The sequence below is a fragment of the Mycena indigotica genome (assembly GCF_014461135.1).
Source record: "Mycena indigotica strain 171206Taipei chromosome Unknown Mind.scaff0009, whole genome shotgun sequence".
Classification (NCBI taxonomy): Eukaryota; Fungi; Basidiomycota; class Agaricomycetes; order Agaricales; family Mycenaceae; genus Mycena; species Mycena indigotica.
The window spans coordinates 1,044,952-1,062,111 of record NW_023503008.1 but is presented as its reverse complement, the minus strand read 5'-3'; the positions used below and the strand labels follow the sequence as shown (position 1 = coordinate 1,062,111).

General features: G+C 51.0%; 4 protein-coding genes across 4 annotated transcripts; 1 reads left to right on the top strand and 3 right to left on the bottom strand.

The window, feature by feature from the left end:
* Positions 1-174: 174 nt before the first annotated feature.
* On the bottom strand, positions 175-1,796 carry MIND_01014600 (Transcription initiation factor TFIID 55 kDa subunit; the record flags this gene model as incomplete). Its single annotated transcript, XM_037366739.1, has 5 exons — positions 175-438; positions 488-861; positions 914-986; positions 1,035-1,315; positions 1,358-1,796. The coding sequence occupies 5 exons, from the start codon at positions 1,794-1,796 to the stop codon at positions 175-177; spliced, it is 1,431 nt and encodes a 476-aa protein (XP_037216133.1).
* A 760-nt stretch (positions 1,797-2,556) lies between these two features.
* MIND_01014400 (uncharacterized protein) lies at positions 2,557-4,918 on the bottom strand (the record flags this gene model as incomplete). The annotated part of the gene is made up of 8 exons (XM_037366738.1): positions 2,557-2,813; positions 2,858-2,959; positions 3,009-3,689; positions 3,735-3,966; positions 4,011-4,088; positions 4,140-4,167; positions 4,217-4,528; positions 4,578-4,918. The coding sequence occupies 8 exons, from the start codon at positions 4,916-4,918 to the stop codon at positions 2,557-2,559; spliced, it is 2,031 nt and encodes a 676-aa protein (XP_037216132.1).
* Positions 4,919-5,104: 186 nt separating this feature from the next.
* Positions 5,105-9,560, bottom strand: MIND_01014300 (Leucine-rich repeat-containing protein SOG2; the record flags this gene model as incomplete). The annotated part of the gene is made up of 7 exons (XM_037366737.1): positions 5,105-5,527; positions 5,580-7,434; positions 7,480-7,935; positions 7,983-8,294; positions 8,333-8,579; positions 8,628-8,649; positions 8,697-9,560. The coding sequence occupies 7 exons, from the start codon at positions 9,558-9,560 to the stop codon at positions 5,105-5,107; spliced, it is 4,179 nt and encodes a 1,392-aa protein (XP_037216131.1).
* A 952-nt stretch (positions 9,561-10,512) lies between these two features.
* On the top strand, positions 10,513-17,072 carry MIND_01014200 (TBP associated factor; the record flags this gene model as incomplete). Its single annotated transcript, XM_037366736.1, has 15 exons — positions 10,513-10,523; positions 10,578-10,776; positions 10,827-12,328; positions 12,378-12,559; positions 12,607-12,661; positions 12,707-13,217; positions 13,263-13,886; positions 13,940-14,369; positions 14,418-14,735; positions 14,781-14,929; positions 14,978-15,191; positions 15,238-15,804; positions 15,853-16,231; positions 16,283-16,756; positions 16,805-17,072. The coding sequence occupies 15 exons, from the start codon at positions 10,513-10,515 to the stop codon at positions 17,070-17,072; spliced, it is 5,883 nt and encodes a 1,960-aa protein (XP_037216130.1).
* Positions 17,073-17,160: the final 88 nt, after the last annotated feature.

The following is a 17,160-nucleotide window of genomic DNA, read 5'->3' as shown; positions in this document are numbered from 1 at the left end:
CTGGAGGGACCGCTGTGCAAGAACCGGACAGTACCACTACTTGAAAATATGAATCGTTCCCCCCATAGAATAGTATGGAAAAAGCGCCGTGCTCTTTTTACAGCGATCAATGCGTCTGCGTGCCAAACGTTGCTAGCCGCGGTGCACAAACAGAATAAGTGCGAGCAAGTACATCTAAGCCATGGGCATCTCAGTGTCTGAGCCAAACAAGTCTCCGTCCCCTTCAGGCTGGTCATCATCGTCGTCCTTTACTTGTGGATCGACATTGGCCATGCCCATTTCCATTTCCATCTGCATCTGCATATCCATGTTGTCTTCGTTCTCCGTGTCAAGCACCCCCTCTTGCTCCATTCGCTGTTGTTCACGTATTTCCTCTCGTTGGGCCTGCTTCATTGCCAAATCTGCGTTCAGCTTCTTCAATGCGTCTTCGAATCGTTTCTACGACCACAGTTAAAGTTATGTTCACATATATGAAAGATGAACTGACCTTGATCAGTGGGTTAGCTGAGCTGGCGATTTCGCTCCCTTTCTTCGTAATGGCAGCCTCGAGATCACGTATCTCCTCGTTAAGCAGCCTTATAGATTGAACAGCTTCATCATCATCATCGTCCTCCTCGTCGCTGTCGCTGTCATCGTCCTCCTCATCATCGCCATCACCTTCCTCATCGCCCAATGCGAGGTCAAGTTCTGCAGCGAGTTCTTCGTCAATGTCCCCTTCTTGCTCACTCCCACTTGAGTCGTCTTCCGCCGCCTCACCCATTCCACCAGAGTCAGATATCGCTGGAGTCGGCGCATCAATAGGATCCTCTCTTTCAATGAATTCCGAGTCAGATAGGTCGGGGTTTACATTTTCTAGTACATCTGTTGGAGGACAAGTCAGCCCCCTTGTATGGAATGATATCCAGAAGCTGACCATATTTGACTTCGGTGGCCAATGAATCTTCGTCTAGTAGGCGTTCCACCGCTTGTTCTACGCTTTCGATTGTCTACATCCTGGTTCAGGACACTTGATGAAACACTACCAGCAAACAAACCCTCTTGTTGACCCTCTTGCGAAACCGACGCTTTCGAACGTGATGCAAGGGTGGGGTCAGTCCATGGGGCCATATGAACTCCTCGATGTTGAAGTTCCTTTGCGGGGCAGCAGCCTCATCTTGGTCGAGTCGATTCTGCACAACGAGCATCTGGCAAATATCTGCGACCTTGAACATCTGCTTGTTGTCCAGTGTCTTCTGCGACTCTGTAATACACGGCAGATCAACGAGCTTTGCGGAATAAGTGTTGTTTCCAATGTGAAAAATCGCCCGACGCGAATCTAGGAGGGGTCAGCTATAAATACCAAGGGCACACTCATCACCTTTGAACTTGAACCATACATCGTTCGGCACCTCCCTTGACGCCACCATTTTGCGCAGTTTATCGCAATCCTCCCCCGGCGGCATCCGGAGAATAAAGTGCTCCTCAAAGGACAAGTCCTCGTCATCCGAGTCAAGTTCACGATCGTATGGGCCCAGAAATGACATCCCCGGGGCCATCTGCGCCGCCTTTTCGCCAAGCTTGAGCTTCAGTTTGGGCTGAGGCTTGGATCGCGAGCGGGTGGCGCGGTCGGTGGCTTCACTGGAGCTAGGCGTTATTGGCGCAGGCATTACGACGCGACTTGAGCTCCGTAATCGCGGAGTTGCGCCAGAAGTAGAAGAAGAATTTTCAGCCGAAGGTATTGGTGCAACCGGCAGAGGCACAGCCGCCGCAATGGGCTCATCGTCGACGACGATGAGGTCGTCCTCTACACTCGCCATCAGAAGTGTCACGTCACGTGCGCTTCTCTGATGTCCGCCACCAGGAAATTTCTGCAGCGCGAGTTGCTTGGACTACCGCGCTTCATCCGCCGACATGGACCACTGCCTGCGCCGAAGGCTGAAGACTCCCTTGTCCTCCCCAACCCGTTTCTCGCGTGGAAGAACCCTCAGACTGGGCGCTGGGCGCCACCAAAGTATTCTCTCCGCCAGCAGGCGGATATAATCAAGAAAGCGAAAGCGTCTGGGACCCTGCATTTTCTTCCGCCGAGTATTAAGCTCCCCCGACCTGAGCTCTTTGCACCAGAGCCCAGCCCTGAGCCCGCACCAGTAACGAAAGGGAAGGAGAAAGAAGTTGAGGATGCGATTGAAAGCGAGGAGGCGGAGGCAGAAACAGAGAGGGTGCAGAAACCACAAACAGGCCTTACCATTGAATGGGACCGCCGACCCAAAGAGCGGATTGTCCCCGGCGCGGATATTGGGACCCGTTTGTACGCCAAGAAGAAACAGATGTTCAAGGGCAGCAGTCTCGAGCGTGCGAAGCCACAGCGCCAATGGCGGACATGGGTACTATTGCGCGATATGCGCAAACGTATTCGGAGGTATCGTACTGTGAGTTTCGTTTTCCCCAGAGGACTTCATCTTACTTAAACACTCACAGCACTATGTCCACCGTAAACCCAACCCGCTCAAGCCTGTCCGTGGAACGCAAAAGAAACTCCCATACTAATTTTACATCAATACATCTCCTGTTTTGCACTGCTCAAAAGTCCCCAGTTCCCCTCACGCGAGCTATTGCGCCAGCGAATCCCTTAGCCCAGCTGAACTTACCTGGGTCAACACCAATAACATCAGCTGCTTGGTTTCCATTCTCGTCTGTCCAAATTCCAGTTGTCTTGTCGAGCATTCCATATAAATGTGTGCTCTGGTTACGCCGAAGGCCGTCAATCCACCCGCGACAAACTTCGGGACTTTCCAGCATCACGTTAATCTCCTGCGAGTGATACCATGACTGTGTGTCTGATATTGTGGTTAGTTGTGCAACGGTGGTACAAAACACTAACCTTGATTGCCATTCCCTTGAATTCCAATCCGCTCGTCCACAATCATCAGTTTAACATGGCAAGACCGCTTCTTCTTCTTGGCCACAATAGGTGCAGTTTGGTCTAAGTAATATGATCAAGCTCTAATAACTGGTTGCGAAGCGGGACTCACCATAACCGATATACCAATAATAATGGAGGTGTTGTCTACCCTTCTCAGACAGCGTCGAGTACATCTTGTGAGCAATCATCTCATTCGTGCCTCCCTGACCCGGCAGCAGCTCGCCCGTGTCATTATAACCCAAACAAATATAACAGAACACGTCAACACCGCGTTCGCAAGCATCGATAATAGCGGGGACAAGCGGGGCCGCATTCAAAGTGGGCGACTGGATGAACACGTTCTTTTTCGCATTTCGCAGCGCTGACAGCCAGACTTCGTTCTGGGGGTTGCACACTGACTCGTGGTTGGGTGTTCCGTATGGCGCGCGACAGACCAGCGCAATCGGAAATGGGTCACGTGTCGGGTGGGCGAGATATGGCGTGAACTCCTCCCCAGGCCCACGGTCGGGCGCCGTCCCCTTGAAGCCCGGATTCTTCGTGTGGTTGAGATGCGCAGTTACAGCCTCCATACGCGTGAGGCTTGGTTTAGGGGAAACAGCGGTCTGAACGCGTGCTATCTCGCCAGCAATGTCCACGTCGTAGTGTGGATCATTTGTGGTATGTTCTGGGAGTGGCGAGTCTTCCGGAGAAGGGTGGGCGATCTGTGCCTTTCCAATTGCTTGCACACCACATGCAAGCCATGCTTTTGTTGCCTCATCGGGCCCCTTGGATTTGCTTTGGGAGGCAGCTCCTGTGAAAATAAATCAGGAGGATCGCATCGACAGATGGCACAAACCAGACATATCAGCCTGCACGGCTTCATTCATTTGCGAGCTCGAAACCGGATGAACCACGCTTTCGACAGTGGTTGGCCCAGTCTCAGCATCTGTCCGATTCTCGTCACCTGCCGGGTCAGGCTCATCGTCAGACTCGGCGTCTTCGTTGCTGGGCATCAGCGGAGCAAGTGGCAGGTGCCATGAAATCAGTGCCATGTCATATAGAGACTCGACAATGGGTCCTTCGAGATGCTTGAAAGTTATGAGAAGGAGTTCTTTCTCGCGTAATGACGCACAATCATCATCTCGAGGTTATCGTTATCTTGGATGTTGTTGCTCTGCAAGAGCGCATACTTGCGATCCACAATCATATACTAACAAAAAAAGTCAGTTAGTGTATGAAGGGTGACTCGGAATCCTCCTACCTTGCAATGATAAGTTCCTAGTAAAGGCCTAGAGAGTTGATCAGAATCGCCGCAAGGGACTAGTACTGTTCACCCGCTTGTGGTAGTTGATGACTTGCAGGTCGATGTTGGGGATTTCTTCTGGTGAAGGAAGACCGACATTCTTTCCCGTGTACTCCTTTGGCGACACAACATAGTGCGGCTCGAACAATTGCTTGGGGCTACCTCGATCGTACTCCAACTTGACGATGACGCGCTTACCGCGCTCTCCCGCGCGCCGGGACAGCTCCCTCAACGCATTCGTGATGTACTTTGACGCGGTTGAGTTTTGCCAGTAGTTCGTGCAAAGGAAACACGAGCTTTCAGCGCGAACGAGTAAGTTGGACATATGGCGCATGATGTCTGGAACGCTTTTGAAACCCATCGGTCCCCAACTTGGCCCGTGAAATGACAACTCACACGGAGATGACAGACAGCGGAGCGGTCCCAGAGGAGCCCATGAGCGGGGGGCTGACCATACCACAGCCGATATCGTGTTCCAAAGCATTGAGGGCGTCGTGGTAAAGCGTCAGAAACAGGTCGCTGGGTTGAGTTTCGCCCCAGTTGCCACATTTCCTCGCTTGCTCGATGTCTTCTGCAGTTATCGGTTTATGCTGTTCACGAAGAGCAGAGCTTCCAATCGGGTGGTGGCCATAGAGCTTCTTCCACGCATCGCCAGGCGCCATTGACGGGTTTTGCTCGACCAACGACGAGACAGTATCTTTTCCTGTACAAAGGGCGTAAACTTTGGGAGGAATCATGGTGCTAGATGGCCGTAGGATGAGAGAGATTCGTTCAACATTTGAGTCTTGATATAGTTGCGGCCTGTGACGAAGTCGGAGGATGCAGATGACCGCATTTGTTCTATTTATAGCAAACTCCAGAGCAAAAATATGTGCACGATTAACGACTACTAAATATACAAAGCCCAATAGTAATTATATGCGTCATCCCGCCTCCCCAACCGCCAACCGCCCTCGTTTCAGCGCTGGGGGCATTGCTTTGAAGTTGAAGGTTTGTGAAGGCAATGCACTTCGAGGCGGGTCCTGGGAAGGTTGTGCAAGCTTCGAGCTTGCTGATGGTTGAGCTGACCGACTCCTTGATAGACTCGACCCCACTCGGTATTCCTCTGGCGGATGCACAGGAGAAACAGCTGAGATCATGCTCGGCGCCGGTGAGCCAGGCATTGGCGAGTATGAACGACCGTTGCCTGATGTTGATGTGTTCGTGGGTAGTGGTGAGAAAGAGGAGACATGCAGCAGAATCGCGAATTCTTCCGTCGAGTTAGTCAGTTTGACAAGGTTACTCCGTAGTGTTGCAGAGTGTGCGCCGCCATACTGCTTGATTACGTTGGACAGATGGACCACCGTCTAAAGAGCGGATTTAGAAGAATGAAACAAACAGTACGGATGATCAGCTCACCTTCAAAAACAGGTTTGAGTCTTCACGCAACACCTTTCGGTCTACGGGTAGTTCTGTCCCATCTTGCATTACTCGTGTAATTTCTGCCAACCGTCGCGTAACCGTCCTGGCCCTCTCCAAGCTCTCTCTCACTTCCGCATCCAACGCATCTCCCAAGGTCTCCTCTATCATATCCCAAACAGTCGGCGCGACCTCGACAGCGCTCTGGATCGCCTGCAGGGCCTCCTTGTCAACCTGAGTCTTCGATGAAGTCGGCAGCTCTAAATATGGTGCCTTTGACGGTATCGAAGGGGAAGACGATGCTGAAGCTGACGACGAGGAAGCGTATAGAGATGCTTGGGAGCCGTTCCGAGAATGGCTTTGCTGATTCCCACGCGAGGAGCCTTCTTGAGGAGACGCAGAAGAAACGGTGATTGTTCCAGCAAATGGAGCAGGCAGATGTCGCTTGTTTGCTCGGAGAGTTGGCGTCTGGGTGGCTACTCCGGCAACCACACCTCCAATCATTGGGGGAGGTTCATCATAGGACGGTAATTGCTTGCCAATTTCGATATCCTTGAAACTGAACGAGCCCGCATGTCGCCGTGCCATTCGCGTACGCCCAGTTCCCAGTCCGTTCTGTGATCGTAGAACAGGAGGAGGTGATTGGTCCGACGTGCCGAGATATTGTGATGGGTGGGCGTCAGGACTGCCATTTAACGGCGACGAAATCGGGAAAGCCTTGGGATGTAGCAAGGGTCGAATAGTTTCAATTTGTGGTTGCATCGATTGCCACGCATTTGCCACCTCCGCTGTCGCCCCGTATAACATGAGCAGCATGGAACGCAGATAGCGGACATCATCCGAGCCAGCAATGACCTTGAGTTGGAGCGACAATACTCCTACTGCTTTCCCGAACGATGCCACAGTATCACGACAACTCTCAACGACTCCTCTACATATTGTGTGGGAGGGTTGCATCTTTCGACTCATAGCGTCGAATTTATCCAACGCGTTGATGAATTGCATCATGTCTGTGCTTGCAGGGTCCAGCACTTTACGCAGGACAGTCTTCAATCTGTCGTCCGGGGCATGAATTGTGTAGTGTTCGAGGCTCTGATAAACTTGACACATGGCAAACAAGATGCTTCGTGCAGAATCCATCAAGCTGATGAGAGATTCTGGGAGGGTGCTGAAGATGGTTGACGCTGGGAGTTTCGACACGCGACGGAAATACGAGTTACGTTCAAAAGCCATGGAAGGTGCGGGGGCAGTTCTTGTTGGAGAAACCTGTATTGAATCCTTTGTAAATGACCGGACTGCAGCGGAAGAACTGCCAGACGAGTCCGAATCTTTGCGGAGCGATTGTGGTGAGGGAAACGAGTCTTCGTGGTTGTGCTTATTGGGGAGTTCGGGCATCTTCTTCAAGAAACTGAGTTTGGCTGTACGCAGGTCTGGCATGCTCTTCTTTCCACCAAGGGTAGGCCCACGATCACGAGCGCGGATTCCACTAGCATAAGAGGCATTGCGAGCATGAGCCGTTGGATCGGGGTTGGCGTTTCGCAGCGAATCGGTTCGCGGAGGATGGACAGGCTCGTCAAAGAATTTGTCAGAGTCTGCTGGGCTAGGAAGATAGCTTTCGAATGAATGAGTAGGAGATGTTTGGGGACTGAAAGATCCCAGCATGCCAAGATGTAAAGGAGGTGGTCGGTCGTCAAAAGATGGGCGCGTGTCTTCTTGGGCTGACTCGGATTCAGCCAATGAAGACGCGGAAAATGTCGAGTCGATCGAAAACGAGCGAGCATGTGGGGTCAAACCACCATCAAACTCCTTGTCCGTAACGGGTGTGAAATTGCTCCATGAGTTGTAACTGTCCTCACTAATAAGCTTTAATACTTCTCAGAGTAAAGCAAAGTTGACTGACATATTGTTCTCCAACTCTTGCTCGCTGAAACCCGAATCATCATGTATTCGTGGACGTGAGGTCTCGGCTTCTATCCACTTTTGCACGCTGCGAATCCAATCCCGCATTGCCTGGGGCGATTCGGGTTGCGTGACAACGGACTTCGGCGGCCAGTCGATAGGGTTGCGTTCGAGCTGTAGTACCTCCAGTTTGTAGAACTTGGAGATATAAATGGGGAGGCGGGTTAGCTTGTTGCGAGCAAGGCAGAATACACGGAGGTTGAGCAGCTTTCCAGGCTGCGTAGGGAGGCGTTTAATCTTGTTGTGGCTGATGTCAAGAGTGTCGAGCGCAGGAAGGAGGGTAAGAACATCAGGAAAGACCGTGAACAGGTTGTTCTTCAGGTTTAGATACCGAAGACGCGATAGTAGAGCGAAGGCCGTCGGTAGGGTCGTCAAACGGTTGTGGCCGAGCGCCATGCTTACCGAAACTTTGAGTTTTTTTTCGTGGACACGTTAACAACTCACCGCTCTACCAGACTCTCATCTTCTGGTGTCTCTCGACCCAATGTTGCCAACTCCTCTGCCGCCTCCTCGCCAATATTGGTGAGGTTCTTCTTGAGGAAGACAAGAGTGGCGCCGCCATCATTAGACTGAGCTAATGCGTCCGCAATGTGCTCCGGAGTCAGCGCCTGGGATGCGGGAGACATTGTAGATGGCGGGGGCTTGCTCAATGGCTGCGACGGCGGCAAGAACGAGTCGACAACGGGCATAGCATGAGAGAGAGTGCCAGTCACGCTTGTCACAAAATCTGTGCTCGCCTCCAAGTCCAACAGCAACCTGCATGTGCTTGTTGACAGCATGCCATTCAGAACCACATTGAGATTGAAAAACTACGAGCCGCTTCAGAGCGCATAGCGTGCCACCATTTGGCTGGTATATACAACAAATCTCCTGGGTCAAGAAGGGCGGTCATGCCCTGGCCAGCGACAAAGTCCTCAAAGTCCGGATGCTTCTTGCGATCCGGTGAGAAGACGTCAACGGCGGAAGTGTTGCCATCAGCGTACATTCCACGTTCACAGTTCGACGGCGCCAGCCAGACTCTTTTACGTCCCACGACTTGTACTGTGTCGGTGTCAGACAAAGATTAGCCTAGTCGGAGCTCTCACACACCATACATGTTGTAATAAGGGTCCTTGGACAACTGTCAGTGTAATGAGTCATATAGGAAGAAAGACGGACAGTATGAGCTGGGGAGACGGTATCTCTGGGTCCAAACCACGCATTGATGACCAGCTGGTCATCATTCCCCGGAGGCTCGCAGCCTGAAGGGCGAGGGAGAGTGGCGTACACGTAGTCAGGGACTTGAATGTCGGCACGCAATGAGGGAAACTGCATCAAAAGACTGTGTTGTGCCAGGTACAATGGTTCGGCAGTTGAGTCGTCCAGCAAGGCCAAAAATGTATCCCATTCCACGAGCTTCTGCGACCAATCGTCTGTTCGATAGTCTCGCCCAACTTCAACGGGCACAACACGGCCTCGACCAGCAGCCGAAATCAGATATTCTGTTGATGCCCAAGGATGTTCATTGAGCGCTGGCCAATGCGATGCGTAATTACGGACGACGAATGGATATTGGTGCTTGTTTGATTGGAAAGCAGTGAAAGAGGGTAATGCCTCAAGCAAGGGGATGGTAGGAGCTGTAAGTGGCTCCACTTCTGGGAGTGGGAACACGTAGGAAGAGCCTTTGAAGGGCTCACGAAGCAGGTTATCCGACTGAATTCGCTCAATCAGGTCGAGCACGATATCAAGGCGGTCAGCAGCCCCTGAGACAATGATGGCTGTATCGAGCTTGGCAATGGCGGTTAATGGTGGGGAAGACAGTGCGGCAAGCATGCAAGCATCTGTGTGAAGCTGACGCCAGCCAAAGGACGGTGTTGACGCAAGATGGCGGTGAACCGACGTGATTAGAGGGTCAAGGTCGATGGACTGACCAGCCTCAAAAGAGGAAAGGGCGGACTCAAAATCTTTGGCTAGTTCGGCGCATTGTGCGAAGTGGTCTGGGAGAGAGTCGCGGAGAAGCTGGCAAAGCCAGCGATCAGACATTGTCACACAGCGTGATGCGTCACAGAGCCCCTATTTCAAGTGGGAAGATTTCGAAATCCGGACAAAATTCTGGCTGAGATAGATCTGGGCAAAAATGGGACTGGTTTTTCCATCCGGATAACCCTTTAAAAGGCCCTTTTGGCTAGAATACGGAATCTATTGACAGACAAATCCCTTCATAGTCAGATAAACTCTGCATTGACAATTTGTAGCAACGGTCAACAGCCTTTAATTGGATCGTGTAAACAAACTTTGTGTTGTTCAACGAACCATGTCAAGTATTCAAAAATGCCCCAATGATAACGTGAATATATGCGCCCAACCATTTGCCGATTCGACAGCACATTTGGCCAGAGCTGGAGCTGGTTCGACGGGAAGGAGTGTCTTGTCGGATGGCGGAGAGATGACAGGCCCTTCAGATGTTGTTGTTACAATGTCGCAATATCAATGCACAGGAGATGAGTTGGGAGCCACTGGACCAGCCACCATGCAAAAATATGCGTTAAATCACACGAACAGGTTATCCAACTGAATTCGCCCATCAGGTCGAGCACCATATCAAGGCAGGGATGATGGCTGTATCGAGCTTGGCAATCGCGGCCAACGGTGGGGAAGACAGTGCGAGGATGCGAGCATCTGGGTGGAGCCGACGCCAACAAAAACGACGGTGTCGATGGAACCAAGGGAGAGGGTCCGGGTCTATGGACTGACCAGCCCCAGGAAAGGGCGGACTCGAATTCTTTAAGCTACTTGTTCACATTGTGTGGTCTGGGAGGGAGTCGTGGAAGGTCGTGGAGAAGATGGCAAAGCCAGCGATCAGTCATTGTCACGGAGCGTGATGCTGTCACTCGGTACACTCTGGCAGAAATAAGTATAAAGCGCGGCGTGTCGTCGTCAGGCTGGTCAACTTCCGCCCACGAAACAAGGCGGAGGCAGTGCAAATCCTGCCTAAATGGCCTCAAGGTTTGAACCGAAAATGATGCCATCTGTCTTGAATATTAACTTATCCTTTTCTAGGCTTGATCGCCTCCTTCTTCTTCTCGACACCGGTTCTTCGACCTCTGTGAGGAATACTGCCGCCAAACAGCTCGCCCAACTCGCAGCCAAGAGCGTTATTAGTGACGTTGCCCTCGAAGAGGACGTCAAGGCCGCCCACAAGCATGTTTCTCAAATCGATCCTCAGGCATGGGCAGAACTCATGTCTGTTGTTGCTCGCGTACGTTGACAACATCGTCTCTTGTCCACTCAACCCCTTGAATCATATAGATAATTCCCTATCTTCATTCTAAATCCTTCGAAACACGAACCGCCGCATCTGTTGCCCTTTCACATACTTTTTCCTTAGTCCCATTATGGCAACCTCGAGATCGACCAGAACTCGGCGAGGAAGAACCACTTGCACCTCCGGACTTCCCTAGCTTCTCTGTTCAAGATTTAATCGTCCAAGGAAAACTCCTTCTGGCGTCCGAGGGAAAAGAGTTCGCCAAACCAGCTGGGATGCTCGCTAGTCCTGCTGAAGTCAAAAAGGCACGCAAGGCTGCGATGAGCCGTCTTGGTCTCGACTTTCTCGACGAAGATGATCTTGATATTGAGAAGGATCTCGCCGATGAAATGGAGGTAGACCTGGAGGCCGATGCTGAAGTCCCAAATGTCAAAATCGAGGAAGACACGGATAATTGCTCCCCTGTGTCTCCCATGGACGTCGACAGTAAGCCCAAGCAAGAGGGTTCAGCGCCAACAACACGCTCTGCTACCCCCGCCGACCCTTCGCCAGTCACTCCCGCAGAACCTGAGCCTGATCTCAGCGCCCTTTCTGCTCGTGAGCGCAATCGATTAAAGCGCAAACGAAAACCTGGAAATACTGCTTTTGTTGCTGCTCCGCCTCCTCCTCCACAAAGTGCCGGCGCTAAATTCACTCCAGCAGCATCTGGGAATAAAGCACGACTCGTTGCGTCAGAAGACGTGAAGGCCCCATTGACTTCCCGCCTCGGCACTCCGACAACTGAGAAAGTTGTCGTTGATCCTTCTAAAGGTGGTGCAGTTTCTCCCAAAGCTGCGAAACAAACGCGAGTTCTCGATGTGCGGCCGGGAACTTGGATATGGGATGGTGTTGTAAGGGTGATGGAGGTTGACTTATTTAGTGCTGCCTGGGAAGTTCGTCATGGTGCGGCAATGGCTTTACGCGAACTACTCAAGGTGCAAGGGGCTTGTGGTGGTATGCGAGATGATGGGACTAGAGCAGAAAATGCCTCTGCCCACGAGAAATGGTGCAACGATCTTTCTGCCAAATGCCTTTGTGTTTTCGTCCTCGATCGGTTTGGAGATTTCGTCTCTGACCAAGTCATCGCCCCAGTTCGTGAAACTGTCTCACAAACACTCGCTGCTCTTCTCCTGCACATGCCCCGGCGTTCTGTCGCCCATGTCCACTCCATCCTTCTTCAAATGATACAACAAAACTTTCCCATTCCTCCTGCCCCTCCGATCTTGACGACCAATGGGCGAAATACCAAACAACGACAAAAAACTCGGGTCCCGGACAAAGATAGAACACATATCTGGGAAGTACGGCATGCCGGTCTCCTCGGTATCAAATACGAGGTCGCTGTCCGCAGCGATCTCGTGGCTGCCAACATCAAGCCTCAAACCAATGGTGACTCAATGCTTGTAGACGACGACACAGAGGCTGTCAAGCAAGCAGAGAAGAAGGTTGACCTCGATTTGAATGGGAAGGAAGTTCTCAGCGGTGTTGTTGAGGCGGCTATATTAGGGCAAGTTTAATTTCTTTCCGTCTTCTTTTTCGCAGCTCAATCTTGTCAGTCTCGGAGACCGGGACGACGATGTACGCTCAGTGGCGGCATCATGCCTTCTCCCTGTCGCAGAACATCTCGTTACACAACTGCCAGAAGCTCTCGACCGAGTTCTTTTGGTCCTGTGGACATGCTTGAGCGACATGAAAGATGATCTTAGTTCCAGCGTCGGAACCGTCATGGACCTGTTAGGCAAGTTTTTTGTCATTTTCATCAATGTAAACCTGATCTAGCCGCAGGCAAACTCGTTTCGTATGACCAGGTCATTGCCATCCTTGCTGGTGGAGACTTTGCGTATGTTCAATTTTTGATCCAGTTCCCGAGGCTTATATTACTCAGGCTCCCCTTAACATCTCTGGCCCCTACACTTTTCCCCTTCTTCCGCCATACGATTCCCAATGTGCGTTTGGCTGTGGTTAAGACTCTGACTTCCTTCATGGAAGTTCCATCTCTACCGCGTGACTGGGTCCAAGAGGATTTCATGCGACTTGTCTTCCAGAATCTGATCGCAGAGGAGCGAGAAGATATACGCACTGCCAGCTTAGTTGCATGGAGGACAGCATTGACTGTACTAGTGCAGACCCCAGGAAAACTCGAATCGCTTGCAACGCCACAACTTTTACTCGATTGGTACGCTATTGTCATGACACCGATCGGTATGGCTGTCGATACAACCAAATTTTTCTATCCCTCGGTCGAAATCGCCAACAATGGGGCGTTGGAGCGACACAACGTCGACAAAAATATGCTTGCCCAAGACCAGTCACTCATCACACCTGAGATCACAATCAAGGCCCGGCTTGCTGCCGCTGCCGCTCTCGCTCAAGTATTGGTCTTCTGGCCAGTTAATGTGAGTTGTCTTACAACAAGTTTACTTGCTTACTTAATTGTACAGGGTCCTTCGATTGATGAAACATTCCAGCCAATCTTATGTCATTACATCGACTCGACGAGTATGCTCCAGAAGTTCCTTACGGCTGTCATATCAGAGGAATGGGCGCGGGAGTACGATTCTTTACCACACGACAAACCGCTGACGGAAAAGTCGACTATGGCCCACACGTTGAGCAACACGACATTAACTTGGTTGCAAAGTCCTCCTCCGCCTGCTTATCACGAGATGTCGCTCACCCTCGTACGCATTCATGGCGATTGCGTTGCCCTTCTCAAGTCATTCTCGACGGAGTGCAAATTGCCTATGTCATCTATCCCATTCCTTGGATCCGAAATCGACGTCACTGGCTCAAAAGAGGGCTGTTTCACCATCGAAGTTGCTCATCGCGCTGTTGGAGATCTCTTTACGCAGCTTAAAGACATGCTGGGACGCACCAAGAAGAAGGAGCTTGGTGTTATCACAGAAAAGCGCTCCAAAATTGTAGCCAGCATCGAGCGATATGTGGACATCAAGACGCAGCACGATACACGTGTTGCGGCAGCGTTCGCGGCAGCATTTGTTGCTTTCCATAGCACACCAGACAAAGTCAGTCCAGTGGTGAAGGGCATCATGAATGGCATCAAGGTAATAATGTTGCGATCAATATGGCGAAAAGCGAATCATTGATGTCTTGACAGAATGAAGATAATGTCGATTTACAAACCCGATCGGCCATTGCGGTTGCCTCGTTTATCGAGTTTTGTACCCGGAACAACATCTCTCAGCCTCCAGACAAGATTGTGAAGAACCTATGCACTTTCCTCTGTCAAGATGTTGAACAAACACCCGCGTTCACACTAGCTCGGAAGCAAACAGAAGGCATTCTTTCGTTCCAAGATATCATGAAGGCTGCGACAGTGTCCAATGGCAAAGATACAGGCAAAGATAAGGATAAACTGCCCGACATACCACCGCAACAAGACGAAGCAAACAAAACACGACTCACCCGCCGAGGAGCTGGTTTCGCCTTTGATCAACTTTCAGCCAAGTTCGGGCCACAGTTGCTAGATACGATTCCCAACATGTGGCAATTCATGGCTGGCGGTTTGATCAGTGCATGTCAAGCAGGTAGGTCTCTGCTCAACAATCCCCATGTTGTGCTGAAAATATCATTAGAGTCGTCAACTGAGGCCGACACGCGGATCGAAAAGCAGTACGGTCAAGATGTAATCGATTCTCTGAGCGTTCTTCAAGCCGTAGTCCCCGCTCTCCATCCTGATTTGTGGCCCCGACTGACAGAAACTTTTCCGATGATGCATCTTGCTCTGACCAGCCGCTTTGCCATCATCCGACAATCAGCTGCCCGGTGTTTTGCCACCCTTTGCGACGTTATGACCACCGACGCCATGCGATACGTTATTGAGAACATTGTTCCTCTCTTGGGAGACCCCTTGTCCCTCGCAAACAGGCAAGGGGCGACTGAGTTGATATACCGTAAGGTCCACAATATTCTCACCGAAGGCACGCTTATTTTTTCAGACGTTGTCCAACGACTTGATATCAAGGCACTGCCATATGTCATCTTCATGGTTGTCCCCGTGCTTGGCCGAATGAGCGATTCGAACGATGACATACGTTCAACTGCTACAAACACGTTCGCGTCGTTGGTCAAGATGGTTCCCCTGGAGGTATGTTCTCTGAAGTCAAATTTTTTCCTTGGCTAGATCAACATCAAGGCCGGCCTACCCGATCCACCTGGATTTCCCGATGAGCTTCTTGAACGGCGCAAAGAGGAACGACAATTCCTGACACAACTGTTGGACGGGTCCAAAGTCGAAGAGTACAAACTTCCGGTCACTATCAACGCCGAGCTGCGCAAGTACCAGCAAGACGGTGTCAACTGGTTGGCGTTCCTTGCCAAATACCAGCTCCATGGGATTCTCTGCGACGGTTCGTCTATCACCTTGACGTTGTCCTCTCTTATCTTTTGCTCTAGATATGGGTCTCGGGAAAACATTGCAGTCTATCTGCATCCTGTCCAGCAAACATTTTGAGCGGGCGGAAAAGTTCAAGGAAAACAAGTCTCCTGATTCGGTTCACCTGCCGTCTCTGATCATTTGTCCTCCCACACTTACCGGTCATTGGTACTACGAAATCCTCAAGTATGCAGAGAACCTCAAGCCAGTACTGTATACAGGCAACGCGAGAGAACGGAACAAACGATTCTCCAAGCTCAAGTCGCACGACATCATTATCACCTCCTATGAGGTTGTCCGAAACGACATCAACCAGCTTGAGAAGATGAACTGGCTATACTGCATCCTCGACGAAGGCCATGTTATCAAAAACGCGAAGACCAAGTTGACTAAGGCTGTGAAATGCATACGCGCTCAGCATCGCCTGATTCTATCAGGCACCCCGATCCAAAATAATGTACTCGAACTTTGGAGTTTGTTCGACTTTCTGATGCCCGGCTTCCTTGGGACGGAAACATCGTTCAACGAGCGGTTTTCAAAGCCCATTTTATCCAATCGTGACGGCAAGGCTAAGAATGGGGAAGCGGGTAAGTCGTCTGCCCCGTTTTGTGGCCAGTTCTCTGATAATTGGCTAGCTGCGTTGGCGTTGGAGGCACTCCACAAACAAGTGTTACCGTTCCTCCTTCGACGCTTAAAAGAAGATGTCCTTAACGATCTCCCGCCTAAAATCATTCAGGACTATTACTGCGAGCTATCCGACGTCCAGAAATATCTCTACGACAACTTCTCTGGCTCGCAGGCACTCGCTTCTGCTCAGGACGCGGTCCAATCCGGCCAGGATGACAAAAAGCAACATATATTCCAGTCGTTGCAGTACCTCCGCAAATTATGTAATCACCCGTTGTTTGTTCTCAAAGACAACGAGGAGGCAACAAAAGAGGCTTTGTCGAAAGCCCCCGACTCGAAACATGGGATTCACGACATCCAACATGCACCGAAAATTCTTGCCCTTCGGTATGCGTGGAATCTGAGACTCTTTTTGACCGGCTGACATCGTCGTTATAGCCAAATTTTGACCGATTGTGGTATCGGCGGTACTGCTGGCCCCACTGTCGATTCCGGCAAAAGCGAACTCATCGACACAGAGCCTGACACTCGTGGAGTTTTCTCGCAACATCGGGTTCTTATTTTCTGCCAGATGAAGCAGATGCTGGATATCATCGAGACCGATCTTTTCAAGGAGCAAATGCCTTCGGTCACCTACATGCGTCTTGATGGTAGCACAGACCCCAACAAGCGGCATGCTATTGTCCAGACATTCAACGGCGATCCCAGTATTGATTGCTTACTCCTCACAACGCATATTGGTGGCTTGGGCTTGACACTAACCGGTGCTGACACTGTCATCTTCGTTGAGCATGACTGGAATCCTATGAAGGATCTCCAAGCCATGGATCGTGCTCACCGTATCGGTCAAAAGAAAGTGGTCAATGTCTATCGGCTCATCACGAAGGGAACGCTGGAGGAAAAGATCATGGGGTAAGCAAGCTTTGACGCCGTGCTCTTTCCCAACTCACATCTTGGCAGCTTGCAGCAATTCAAACTTAATATTGCCAACTCAGTTGTTACCCAGCAGAACTCAGGTTTGGCGTCTATGGACACTGATCTTGTCCTCGACCTATTCCGACGGACTGGTGAGGAAGAAGAAGCCGCTGCGGCAGCCAAAAGGAAGGCGAAAGAGTCGTCCGGTCCTGTCAACCAGAAACATCTCCTCCAAGGCCTCGAAGAGCTACCGGCAGAAGACGAATACCAGGGCTTGGACCTGTCAAGCTTCATGGGTTCAATTGGAAGATGATTTTCTTGCTTTTGTTATTGTTATTCTTTCCGCTCCGCTTGCACATCCTCAAACTAGAACGCACCAATGTACTTAGCACACTGTATTT